General features: G+C 41.2%; 1 protein-coding gene across 3 annotated transcripts in view; it reads left to right on the forward strand.

Annotated features, from left to right (window-relative positions):
• The first annotated feature begins 78 nt into the window (after positions 1-78).
• Positions 79-14,354, forward strand: part of LOC114883893 (RNA exonuclease 1 homolog) — a 28,745-nt gene continuing 14,469 nt past the window's right edge. For all 3 annotated transcript variants that reach the window (XR_003790720.1, XR_003790721.1, XM_029202111.1), the window contains exons 1-6: positions 79-127; positions 2,624-2,724; positions 5,740-5,847; positions 7,370-7,485; positions 10,014-10,152; positions 12,814-12,934. Coding sequence is in view for 1 of the 3 variants with exons in the window: in XM_029202111.1 (XP_029057944.1) it covers positions 2,635-2,724; positions 5,740-5,847; positions 7,370-7,485; positions 10,014-10,152; positions 12,814-12,934 (574 nt within the window). In the remaining 2 variants the exon portion in view is untranslated. The remainder of the gene's footprint in view (positions 128-2,623; positions 2,725-5,739; positions 5,848-7,369; positions 7,486-10,013; positions 10,153-12,813; positions 12,935-14,354) is intronic.

Below are 14,354 nucleotides of genomic sequence, written 5' to 3' on the forward strand. Positions count from 1 at the left end.
TGCCGCGGAGCAGCTGGGCCCGTGCGCCATGGCCGCTGAGCCTGCGCGTCCGGAGCCTGTGCTCCGCAACGGGAGAGACCACAACAGTGAGAGGCCCGTGTACCGGAAAAAAAAAAAAAAGCCTCATGTAAGAATTGAAACAACGTAGATGCTTTTAGAATCTCTTAATACTTCTCATAACACAGTTTTTCGTTTTACAAAAGAGTTTGCTAAAGCATGTCTAGTAAATTCTGCTAAAGTTTTTAATAATAAATTAGAGAAACTTTCTCTAGAGCTCATTAGAGTGAGGGGATCTGGGACTGGGTTACTGGTGTTGGGAAGAGATCCTTGAGCTATCTTGCCTTTGTGAGAGTCATCAGGGTTCCCATTGTCTCCTGCTTGTAAGCTTTTGTACTTATCCGAGTGAGTATTAAGAACTGTTACGCAAGATTTCGAGCCAGAAGGCCTGGGTTTGTGTATCAGCTGTGCTGTGTGACTTTGGTCATATGTCCTTACTTTTCTGAGCCTCATCTAACTCATCTGTAAAAATGAAGTCAGTTCACTTGCCATTCTGGCTTAATGTAAAGTTGAAATCAACATGCTTAGAACAGGTTTCGGCCTGCTTAATATGCACCAGCTATTACTGATATAATTTTAACTTTCCCATCTCTCACCCAAAGCTTAGGACATCGCGTGGTCCAGGGAACAATATTGATTTGTTGTGGCTGTTATTGAAGGACAACGAAGACTTGGATTCTTTTAGACTACTGTCTTACTTAATGTTAATCAGAATCCTAGCATTTCATAAAAGGGTTAGTAGACTCTAACCCTACCACTACTTAAAAAGGGAAAAAAGCAATTTAAACTTTATTGGACAGCTTCTCTTTTTCTCTTAGTGCTCACAGGAATTATTCTTTACAGACGTCTTAAAGGCTCCCTTCTAACTGAAGCACAGTTCTGTGAAAATAACTACCCCCAACCCAACCCTGACAAACGAGGCAATATTCTTTTAAACCCAGGCATGATAAAAACTCTTGTAAATGATCGTAAGTATATGGGTCCAAAAATTATCCTTTCTACACGCTAAGACGGGAGCCCTAAAAGTCCCAGTGTTCTGGGACTTCCCTGGTGGTCCAGTGGCTAAGACTCTGCGCTTCCAATGCAGGGGGTCCAGGTTTGATCCCTGGTCAGGGAACTAGAGCCCATGTGCCACAACTAAGACCCAGCACAGCCAAATAAATAAATATGAAAAATAAAAGTCCCAGTGTCCTGACATTTTCTACCGGAAACAAGCTGGCCACAAATGATGGCTGCATCATTAGGCTACAGGTAAAAGCATTGTTGCATCTCATTTTCTTTCCCTTTCCATTTCATTTTATTCCCAGTATCTAAGTGCTTTATTTATGTAATGTTTTATTAAATCTTAGCAGCCATTTCAGGTAAGTACTGTTACCACCTGCATTTATACAAATGAATAAACTGAGGTTCAGAGAGGTCAAATAATTTATCAAAGGTCACTCAGAAAATAAGTGGTAGAGCCAGGATTTGAACCCAAGGAGTCTGACTCTGGAGCTTCTGCTTTTACCCCTAGACATATGTAGGCAGTGCTGTGTTCCATATACTTCATACCCTTTCACTAGGAATTCTTATAAAAAGACTTCCAGTTAGTCTTATTGTTTTGCATTTTCTCCGAATACCGGGCATAGTTAGTTAATATATTTATCCCACTCCCTCTCCCCCCAGAAAAGAGATAGCAAGAGAATATTTAACGTTAACACAACTGTCAAATGTTAGGTCCATCAGAGTTTGAAATGCAGTTATAGAAATATTTTTCATTGGCTAGAAGATATTTAGCTTCAAACTCTTGTATCTTTAGAACTTCTCTCTTGGGATTATTTTCGCCATTTGCTTTACCTTCCTTTAAATCCTCTCATTGGAAGGCAGTACACTTAACAGTTAAGAACCGGGGCTCTGAAGGAGAAAGGCAAATCAGGGTCTGGGTGCTGGGTAAGTCATGAGTCACTCTCCCAGTGTCGGCTTCCCCACTCTGAACAATGAGAGGATGGTAGCTGCCCCATCAGTAGCTATGAGAATCCGTTAAAATAGTGCATCTGAAGTGCTTGGTGCAGTGCCTGCCTCGTCATCGCATAACAGACACCCAAATAAAAGAGTTGCTGTCATCATCGTCATCAGAGCCAGTTTGAGGGTCATTAATAAAAACAAGTATTCATAAACGGGTCTAGTGAAAAGCCCAGATACACTCTCAGTGACAATAAACAGATCACTATGTGTCTAAAAGGAAGACATGGGTCCTAATTCAGGAGTTACTATGTACTAGAGTAGATGACAGATCAAGTTGGTGACAGTCAACTTGTGGTGCTAAAGCCACAATTACCTGGCGTTGGGCTGACTCTGGAAGCAGGTGGGAGAATGCCTGTTTGAGCAGTGGCAGCCCTGATGCAGGAAGCAGCTCACCTGCACATACTCCTTTGCATAATTCTGTTCCTTTTCCTGTTACTTGGAGATCACACTGAGTCTGTGCTCACGACAGGATCAGGAATGCAAAGGCAAGTCTCTGCATGCAGGTCCTCATCTCCCGCCCCGCATCTATTCATGAATAACTCTACTTCATGTTCTGTTTTAGCTTCTAGGAAGATGTGCTGTCGATGTGGGAAGATCTATGGCGTGACTCCTGCAGGCAAACACAGCAGCGTAGAGGAATGTCACTACCACTTTGGCCGACTGGTGAGTCATAAAGGCAGGTATCTGGTCGTTCCATTTCATTTACTTGACGAGCCGGTGCCAAAGCGGTGGGGAGAAAAGTGGAATAAAGTATTCAGTTCGATGTGTATTTGTTAAATACAGTCCAGTAAAGGGAAACTGTATTGATTCAAAAGTTTCCATTACAAACACTTACTCCCGACCATCACTTCTTAACTTTGGAGCTCGCTGGCTCAAGAAGTATGGCTGTGATGATCCTTCCGCCTGTTTAAGACCTCAGGTCAATCAGCTACCTCCTGACTTCACCTGCTTTTCACAGGCCAGCGTTAGAATAATTGCTTACGGCTTCAGTCCCTTGGCCCCTGCCCTGCACTGAGTAGGGATGAACAACTGCTTCCTCTCCCCCAGCCCAGCCCCCATTTCTTCTCCAGCACAGTAAATTCCCTACAGTTAACTCAGATGGTTCTTTTCCCTACTCAGACCAAAAAACCTGGGTGCAGTCATCACTGTCTCCCCTCGGTGCACACCCCCCCATTCAAGGCCTTTGTTTTGTTTTTCCCTTTTTCTTTTTTTCTGCCTATGCCAGCGCCCTTAGTTCCTCCACCAAGGATTGAATCCGGGCCATGGCATTGAGGGCACCGAGTCCTAACCACTGGACCGCCAGGGAACTCCCTGGTGCGCCCTTTCATCTCAGCAGTGTCCAAGTCCCATTTGTTCTGTTACCTCCAAAGTGTCTCTTCTCCACCTCTGCTGCCCCCCGCCAGGGCCACAAGACCCTCATCTCCTTCCCAAGCTACTGCAGCATCCTCCCAGTCTTAACACTCCCCCGCCCCAAGCTACTTCTCACCCAACAACTCCCAGAATAATTTTTAAATCACAGTTCTGTTTACATCACTCCCCTGCTATAATGAAAATTCTTCAATAACTTTGTCAACCCTGCCGAATTTGGCCTCTGCCCGCTATCTTGTACCCTTTCCACAGTTTCTTTCCTATCACACTGGCCAACTTTCTGGAGCCTTCTAACCTGCTGTCTCCTTTTCACGCAGCTGGTTCCTTCTCATCCTTTAGGTCTCTGCTTAAATGTGACCTACTCAAGGTTCTTTCGCGACCCCGTGATCTAAAATAGGTCCTCCCTCTTCTATCACAACCTTTGAGGGCCTTTGACTGTCACTGCCTTTGACAGCACCCAACTGCGTTTTGTAACGATTTAGTGATTTATCTGCCATCTTCAAAAGACTGCAAGCTCTTGGAGGGACCCAATGTTTCCCCAGCACTTAGCATGGTACCTAACGCAAACAGGCTGTCAATATCTGTGTGGATAGATGGGTGAACAGATGAATTATTTATGTAGATATGGAAATGAATATGAAAAAGCTATTATAATAAATGCTATGAAGAAAATAAAGCAGAGCAGAGGAAGTAGAGAGGAACAGTGAATGTGATTGAATTATAGAATAAATACAAGAATAATGGATCAATAGTAAAGTAAATCAGACAAGTTTGACTTAAGTGTTTAGGGCTTAGTTTTAGTGGGTGGGGAGACTGTAAATTCCAAAAGGGAAGAAAAATAGGAAGACACTGAAGGAGAATAAAAGTAGCAGATTAACTACTGTGTGGAATAACTAGACAACACAGCATAATGAACAGAATGGGACTTTGGAGCCGGCGGACCTGAGATTTTGGGCTGTTTCAGCACTTACTTTCTCTGAGATCTTGAGCAGGTTTCGGAAGCTCTCTGAGCTTTCGTTTCCACATTCATAGAATGAGCTTTGTGTGCAGTTTAGTGAGCTGACGTGTCCAATTCCTGGCTTCTAACAGATGCTCTGTTAATACTGGTTCTCAGCCTCCCTTTCTCATCACAGGAGAAGGTAAGATAAAGCCATGAGATGTCAAGATTGGATGGGTAATAGAAGGTTGGTTAAGCAAGAGTCTTCAGTGCCAGCCTGAGAAATATGCATTTGATCAGCAATGTAAAAGTGAAGCATTTGAGGAAAGTGATGTAATGAAAAATGTGCTTGAGGAAGATTAATCTAACCACGTTTTATGGGAAAACTGGTGCAAAACCTACTGTAGGCAGAGGGGGTTTTAGGGAACAGTTGGGAGAACATTACCTTGGGCCAGAGGGAGAAAGGGCTTGGGGTAGGTAAGGGTACGGTGAGATGGAAGATGTGAGAGAGAGAAAAGAGAGACGAAGGCTTAGGCTTGTTGCTGTGAAAATGTGCAAAGTGTCTGGCCAAGGCAGTGGAAGAAGAGGGTGTCGGGATTTCAGAGGTCCAGCCAAGGTTGGAGGCAACATCTTTGTTACGGTCTCAGTCTACGTAACTGGGTGATGTTCCTCAGGTCAGATGCAGGAAGGGAGAGGGCAGTAGCCGGAGCCCATCATCCAGGGGCTTCAGCACAGAGGGAAGGTCAGGGAGGAGAATGTTTTGAAAGGATGGTTGAGGTAGAGTTAAAGCAGGATAAAGAAGTGACATCAGGAGAGGTGCTGAGGGGCCCGGCCACGTTATGGGGAAGCAAAGGGAGGAAGGGGAGAAAGGCATTCAAGACGCCGGTAATTATAATTCACCTTCAAAGTGCAGCCTCTGAGAACTCGGCTTCTAGGAGTCAGTGTTTCCTGTTTGTTACATAATAGCTAGAAAAGCAACCATGCAGAGTTTTAGACTCTACATCAGATAGCTTGCATGGTGCAGTCTTAAAGATCCTTGTGGGTGAGACGCTCTGGGAGTTAGCCACTCCGCCTTGTCAAGCTTCCTTGTTTTGATTTTTACTTTTCGTGTGGTTTGTAGTTCTTGGTAGCTCAGAAAGGCGGTACAGCTGTTGTGAAGGTGTCCTTGGATCCCCCGGGTGTCAGGTCGCCAAGGTAGGGCTTGTTCCCCAGAATGCCGCTTGTTTCAGAACCAGAGTTGCTGCCTCCTGCGCAGACCTTGGGGGTCCGTAAGCATTTGGTATAATCCACTAATTTTCAGTTGATGAAATTTTTATGAGCTTAGTTGCTCTTGCCAAAACATACAGTAACTTATTTGGCAGTGTTCGTTTCAGCTTCACGTTCAGGACCAAAAAGAAAACCTAGAAGGCTTTGTGAAGACTTTTGTCAAGTTCCCACCCCGCAGCGGGAATCATGCTGTATTTGCCGTGAATTGTGAGGTGGTACGTTGGTGGTATGTTTTGCCTTATTTATGCATGTGTAAGGAACGTTCCCAGGCTCTCTCTCTGTCCCACACAGTGCTGCGATGTTGTTCACACATTTTCAGATGAAGCAACTGAAGCTGAAAAGAGTTAAGTGACTTGGTGGGATACCTGCACTTGGTGATGGAGCCAGGAGTTGGCCCACGATCCTCTTTCTTTTACTTACTAATTTTTATTTATATATAATCACTGCTTGTCCTACTCATTACGTTGCTGAAATTACATGGGTGGAAAATGTTATGAATACTACTGTTAACCCCCAAATCAGCATAAAAGCTTTAATTTTTAAAAAGCTATTGTTTTTATAGAGACAGTAAAATATTTATAGGGAGTTACCTTCTTCCATATGAGAATCAATACTAAACAGTAGGGGAAAAACAGAACTTGGAATCATGAGACCTCGGAAGCTCCACTGCTTATCAGGCAAGTCTCCCGGATGCTCCAATATGTAAATTATGAGGTTAATAATAACCCGACAGTGATGGTGAGAATCAGATACACTAATATATGGCAAAGTGCTTTGTATGTGTCAAACATCATGTGAACAGTCATCTTTAACAAAACATAAAATTAAATTTTTGTTCCCTGTGGCATATTCGGAAAGCAGATTTGTGGGGTTTAATTTTAATAGATATAGAAGGGAAGTGTTCAGTTTTTAAGCTTAGATTTTTGTTGTTGTTGTTGTTTTGTTTTGTTTTGTTTGTTTTTTTGCTGTACACGGGCCTCTTACTGGTGCCACCAGGTAAGCCCTAAGCTTAGATTTTTAATTGCAGACAATGAAAGCTGTTTCTGGCTTAGAAATCAAATGTTTTTTTTTTCATTCAACAAGGTTTATAACTGCATTGTTCAATATGGCATCCACTAGCAAACAAACGTGTCGGTATAGAGAACAGAGTAGCAGTTACCAGAGGGGAAGCGGGGGAGGGCAAAATGGGTAAAGGGGGTCAACTGTATGGTGATGAATGAAAACAAAATTTTTGGTGGTGCAGCGTGCTATAGTGTTTATAGAAGTCAAAATATAATGTTACACACATGAAACTTATATGATGTTATAAAACAATGTTACCTCAATAAAAAATTAAATTAAAATTTTAGTTCGTCAGTCATACTAGCCATATTTCAAATACTCAATCCCCACTTGTGGCTGGTGGCTACCATATTGGACAGGACAGAAATAGAACATTTCATCTTCACAGAAGGTTCTTTTGGATAGCACTGATCTCTAATGAAAATAATTGTAAAGCCTATGCCAAGAAAATGAAATTATTTTTATTAGCAGAAATATTACCAACATTAAGGAAAAAATTAAAGCTTGGAACATCTTTTATATGACCGTCAGATCCAGACACTGGCTTTTGTTAGCAAAACTGAATGATAGGGTTAGATTGTATATTCCAGTTAGAAATATTCCTTTAAGATATCTAAGATGTTAAAATATGTTTGCCCAATATGATGTTTAAATTTAATATTTCCGTCTTTATAGTGCTATACAGCCAAAGGTTTGGAACTTACTCAAGTGACAGTGGTTGATCCCAGCCTCCAGGTGGGCTATGATACATCTGTGAAACCAGATGAAGAAGTCATTGACTATAACACTAGGTATGCATTATACACAGGGGTTTGTTTTTGAAATTATAGAACATTCAACATGTACTTTGAGTTTTAGCCTAGGTACTTTTATTTGATTCAACTTTAGAGCATGAGTTAACACTGTTTGCTTTTAATTAATTTGTTTATTCAAAACTATTCATGTTCTGTTGAGTACCTTGCTAAAATTATGCAGACACTGTATTAGGCCCTGGGTAACAACCCGAAATGAGAGATACGGCCTCAGCACTCATGGTGTTTACATGTTGGAATGGTAGGTAGGAGGCTAGAGAGACAGACAAAAATATTGAACAAGTTATTTATTCATTCATTTATTCATTCAATCATTAATCAGTTTCTTCTGAAAATACCATACTATTCCCATTAGATGAAAATTTCTATAATCCTGTAGACATGTCTCTGAGTATACATAGCTTTGATATAGCATACAGAACACTGGTTCAGTACAAATTCTATTTTATTATTATTATTAAAGTAGGACATGTTTCTGATCCAAATTCAATGCTAACTTGAGACAGTATGATATAGATGTGCCTTTTATTTTTAAAAACCTCATATAAAACACCCAACAATATCATTGATTAATTGAATTGGATTTCCTAAAGGCACATAAGCCATATGACATGACATATTTATATATTTATTTAAATATATCTATTTAAATATAAAATAGAAGACATTGATCTTATTGTACAATGAAAATTTAGAAGTGTTAATTACTGGTGTGATTGTATTTATTCAATTTTCTTTAACAAATTCTCCAATGGTACTTAATATGACGTGTGTGTGTGTGTATACATGCACACATATATACATACATTTGTATATGTATATATGAACAAATATGACTTGATACACATACACGTGTATATTATATGCATTATATACTATAGTACATAGTTTATAGTATTATAGTATATATAGTATACATAATATATATTATATATGTGTATGTCCATAATTTTGGAGCACAGTAAGGCAAGGTGGTCAAGTGAATTAAAAGTTGTTGTGATAAATTTTGAGAATAATTATAAAGAATTCTGCTAACAAGTATTTTTTAACCTAAATTTTCTCATGGTTCATAAAAATGGTTGTATACATAAAAACTCAGTAAAAGTTGCTGTTATCAGAAAATGCATTTTGTTACTAATCTCTCTCCTGACCTCATTTGATTTTTTTTCCTACTCATTTTGGCCATATCCTAATAGCCCCATCTATTTTATATTTTCCTTTTTTTTTTTCTTTATTGAGCTATAACTGACAAAATTGTACTATATTTAAAGTTACTGTACTCTTATTGGTTCTCGTTCTTCCATGGGTTTAGCGGAATCTTTTCTAACTCCTTTTTGGAACAAGTCAGGAAATGCTTTGCTAATTACTGATACTCATAGCAGCAAAATGAGAACTGAAGGTCTTGCTTTAAAATTAAAAACTTGAATCTTAAAAGAAAAAGTCAAAAGGGGGCTTCCCTGGTGGCACAGTGGTTGAGAGTCCGCCTGCCGATGCAGGGACACGGGTTCGTGCCCCGGTCCGGGAAGATCCCACATGCCGCGGAGCGGCTGGGCCCGTGAGCCATGGCCGCTGAGCCTGCGCGTCCGGAGCCTGTGCTCTGCAATGGGAGAGGCTACGACAGTGAGAGGCCCGCGTACCGCACACACACAAAAAAAAGTCAAAAGGATTCAATGCATTGCATTCTTTTAAAATGAACCCAAGTACTCCATCCATGATAATGTCCTCTTAATTCAAATATTTGATTATGCATCACATTCCTTAACTAAGCCAGATGATGGAGCCAGGTATCTTTTGTTTCTTACAGGAGACAGTACTATGAACATACAGCTTACATTGAAAATACGTTTGCAGTATTTTTATCTCTTTTCTCCTAATTTGCAGTAAAGCACAGCAGTAGCCACATTTCTGAACACTTACTTTTAGTATGTGCTTCATGAAAACCACTAGGATAGTCAGTTTTCTGCATGTATTTTCACTGTTTGCATGTATTTTCATTGGGTCCTTATAAGCCATTAAGATTGGTAATTGACCCTACTTTACAGATGAGAAGACTGAAACCAGAAGGCTAAGCAACTTGTTGAAAATCAAATATAATAAGTAAATGGCAGAGTCATAGCATAGCTCAAACTCAGGTTGTCTAGACTCTGCTTATGGCTCCATCTGCTTTTCCATGCTTCTCACATTTCATCTTTAGCTTTGCCTTAATGGGAGATAGACTACTTAACTGTAACTGACAAAACTCAGATTATACAGAGATGAGAGTTCACAAAGGAACTTTATGAACTTGTAATAATGTCTCCCCCTGCCTTACATGATTGATCCAAATTATAAATTTTACTAGGTTATATCAATATAACCTAGTAAAGGGATAGTTGGCAGACATACAATAAGATCTTTGTTCTGTTCATCAAATGTTTGTCACGTTGAGTCAGTAATGTGTTCTAACTATAACTGATGAAATCTACTTAGTTGTACTCTTACATGCACTGTGTGTCTTCTTGGGATAGGTTTTCTGGTGTGGTTGAAGATGACTTGAAGGACACGAAAACCTCAATCCGTGATGTGCAAGCCACCTTGTTGAACCTGTTCAGCGCTGACACTGTACTAATTGGACATAGCATTGAATGTAGTCTCTATGCACTTAAGGTAAAGAGTTAGAGGCTCATATTCTTATAAAACTGTATGTGTTAATGTGGTAGTCATTATCATTGTGTTATCACTGATGCTTGATTTGCCCTTTTAGACAAAACAAGATAAGAATCACTATGCTGATGACTTTGTCCAACTCTTATAAACCAGAAGCAGTATAAGATGCCCAAGTCATTTGGCTAAACAAGATCAGAACGAAAGTCCATTATCAATTGTGATGAAACCAAAATCGTTCTTTTGACATGGTCTTAGATCATTGTCTTTAATATTCAAGTGGGTAAAACTACGTTTATCTAATAGGTTATTACAGTCACGTCCTGGAAGATACTTTTTCGTATTAAGTCAGGTAGACTTATAAAGCCTACCTGTAAGGTAGGCTCAAAATCAAATGGCATGTTCATTTTTCTTGGCATGATAGACTTGAAAATCTCCCCCTTAATACTCCAGGTTACAATGGTCTGTTCTTTGCTCCATGTTCTAGAACAGGTGTCAGCACACTATGGTCCATGTTAGCCACCTGTTTCTGCAAATATTTTTATTGGAACAGAGCCACCACACCCACTCATGGATGTATTTTCTATCGCTGCTTTCATACTACAGTGGCATTGTTGAGTAGTTATAACAGAAGTGGTATGGCCTGCAAGCCTAAACTATTTATAACTCGGAAGAGAGAGTTTGGTGGCCACCCCCGATCTAGAACAGTGCTCTGCAACAGAACTCTCCGTTGTACGTGTTCACTAACCAATATGGTAGACACTAGCCACATGTGGCCAGTGAGCACTTAAAATGTGTCTAATGTGACCGAGAAAATGATTTTTTCGTTTTGTTTACTTAATTTCAATAGTTACATGTGGCTGGTGGCTACCACATTGCACAGTGCAACTCCAGAACTTTGGGGACCTTGACTATTTGTTTCAGCCACCCCTAGGACTTACCTTCATGCCGAGAAGGGCTAGTTCTTCTTTAGTGTAAGAATGTAAGTAAGGCCGTTTAATTTTCCTGAGTATCCACCTCTTTCCCTGCAAAGCTGGTACCATAGTATAGATAGTTGTTTCACACAGCACTGTTGTCTCTGCATGTGACAGATGAGACTGGAATGTGCTTCCACCAGACCCCACCCAAGTGTGAGCAAAGAGAGTTGGGGACGTAAGCTTCCTGTAAGAAAGCTCTTCACAGGGATGGCCTTCTGTCACCTCAGCGACAGCTTGTCTCAGACTCAGTTTCTCACCATGACTTTCCTGTCTCTCATTTTCCAGGAACCGTTCTATTTCACTTGTCTCCCAGACCAGAAAATTTGAAACCACTGTTTTTTATTCGTTGTAATCAGTCTGTTTCTTTCACCCAGATTACTCGTAGATTTCTCTATTTGTCTCTATTTCCGCCCCCCCCCACCTTCTCTTATGTGCTCAGTATTCTGCAGCCAGGAACCAGTGTCCAGGAGGTGGCCGGCACATTAAAAGTGAGAATTTAAAGCGTTTATGGATGGGGTGTAGTAGGTGCTAAACATTAATCTTCCAACCCCTTTCTTCTTCTTCTTTTTTTTAATAAGTTTATTTTTTATTCATGTATTTAATTTTTGGCTGCACTGGGTCTTCGTTGCTGCGCGCGGGCTTTTCTCTAGTTGCTGAGAGTGGGGGCTACTCTTCACTGCGATGCGTGGCCTTCTCATTGCGGTGGCTTCTCTTGTTGCGGAGCATGGGCTCTAGGTGCGCAGGCTTCAGTAGTTGTGGCATGTGGGCTCAGTAGTTGTGGCTTGCGGGCTCCAGAGCACAGGCTCAGTAGCTGTGGCGCACAGGCCCAGTTGCTCGGTGGCATGTGGGATCTTCCTGGACCAGGGCTTGAACCCGTGTCCCCTGCATTGGCAGGCAGACTCCCAACCAGTGCACCACCAGGGAAGCCCCAACCCCTCTCTTCATCGATCTTTAAATTACTCTTGTCCTGAGGCTAATCTTCTTCAACGCTTTTTCAAAGTACAGCTCTTCTAACAAGGAATCCAAACTGGTACCTGACAGGCTAGGCTCTCAGTTATCTGACCCCTCTCTTATTGTATCACTATTTCCTACTTTATTAAATATCAGGAAAAATTTATTCACCTTCTTCCATGTGTAAGCAGAGGGGATTTGGACCTAGATGGGACCAATCCTTGTCCATGCTCCCTCCCCAGGGACAGACAGACCACTGAAATGGGACTTGCACTAGAGTGAGGTGTGCCCGCACCTCCGCTTAGTCACAATGTGGGAGGAGCCTGGCTCCCCCTTTACCGCCCCTCACCCCGCCAGTAATTATTGGAACCGCTCTGAGCTCATGCTGCCCCCTGGTGGTGCTCTCTTGGTAGGAACGTGGACTTGGAAGTCAGGCTGCTGAGATTGGATTTCCTTCTACCCTGCTGACTCAGCTTAGGTAACTTTCTTAACCTCTCGAAGCCTCAGTTTCCTTGGCTGTAAAAAGGGACAATAACATACCTACCTTGCTAGGTTACTCTGCAGGTTGTAGTGAAATAATCCAAGTTAAGTGCCTAGTGACTGGCCTGTTGTAACTGCTCATGTCACTTGCTTTTGTAGCATAGTTACTTACTGCTACAGTTACGGTTGCTGCCATCAGCAGTTTCCTTATTCCTTGGGAAGAACGTCTAAAGAGTTTTCCTCTTTCATTTGACAGTTAATTCATACTTCAGTTGTGGACACGACAGTTATGTTTCCTTATCGGCTAGGCTTGCTTCACAAAAGATCCCTTAAAAGTCTAGTGGCCGACTACCTGCGGAGAATCATTCAGGATGATGGTAAGAGCCTGCTTGTTCGTGATAAAAATCGGGATCCTAAGTCTGACTTGAGTAAATCAGGAGGTTCATGGTAAAGGTCTACTGTTTGAAATGCTGCCCTGTGGGTTCTCTTCTTGGGTAGAGAATCCTAAAGCTTCTGCTTAAGTAAAAAGTGTTCCATGCTCACTGCCTGGTATGGTCCTAGATGTTCCACAGGCATCAAAACAGCAATTAAACTGAGACTGGTGACCACATCATGGTTCAGCAAGTTGCCTGACCTTGGAATTCATGCATAAAACTTTTGTTGGGGCTTCCCTGGTGGCGCAGTGGTTGAGAGTCCGCCTCCCAATGCAGGGGACACAGGTTCGTGCCCCAGTCCGGGAAAGTCCCACGTGCCGCGAAACGGCTGGGCCCGTGAGCCATGGCCGCTGAGTCTGCGCGTCCGGAGCCTGTGCTCCGCAACAGGAGAGGCCACAACAGTGAGAGGCCTGCGTACCGCAAAAAAAAAAACTTTTGTTGGTGTAGAGATCTAATTCCATTCTAAATTTTTCTCTGTACCTCCTTTCATATGTGATTTTCGTTAAGCCTAAAGAGATTCTAAAATTGATTGGGTCCAAGTTATCTCACCCAGGGTAAATAGTGTGCGTCGCGTAAGAAGTATAGCTCAAATTCAATAGATTCATGCGTGCACTTGCTCTGTAGTGGATTGGTACAGAGGTTTTGCTCTCAGAACTTTTTTCCTTTCTGGTTTTTCTGATGAAAAATACCCAACATTAAACAAGTTAATCAAATACAACAAGTACAGCCACCAACTATCCTGTTAGTGGCATTGTGATATGCACGAGATACGTGTCTGGCTTGGAATAGAGGTTAGTTACTCTGTACATTTCATGTATACCCATATAGGCCCCACTTTTGCACAAGAGGGAGAAGGAAGTTAATTTTGAGTATGTTAAAATTATGTTATAATGCTGTATGTTTCTGCAGGTGCTCCGCTGATCATGTCATTTATTGTACAAAATACAGATTTTACTTTATGGTCTTTACTCTTTCATTCTCTATTAGACACTAACCAATACCATCTTGCAGAGAATCTTTAATTTACATTATCTGCTTTGTTAAAAATATTCATATCTCAAATTCCCAGAAAATGCTCTTATAAAATTTGTAATGTGTTCTACTGAAAACAATCTGGAACCATGGACACAAAAATATTTCACCTAACAACAAAAAATACCCTATGTAAAACAAAATCTTCGAAAAGTTATACCACAGTTCTCTCAGAATAACACAAATAAACAATAATATACCATTTTAGAAGTGTGGTCCATATGATTTTTCTCATTTAATCTCGGACGTCATTTATTATTTTCACCAGAACTGTAGGCTTGATATTTTGGGTAGATTTCATCTACTTTTTTTTTTTTTTTTTTTTTTTTTT

Source organism: Monodon monoceros, unplaced genomic scaffold (genome assembly GCF_005190385.1).
Source record: "Monodon monoceros isolate NGI ecotype Baffin Bay Population unplaced genomic scaffold, NGI_Narwhal_1 Super_Scaffold_5, whole genome shotgun sequence".
Classification (NCBI taxonomy): Eukaryota; Metazoa; Chordata; class Mammalia; order Artiodactyla; family Monodontidae; genus Monodon; species Monodon monoceros.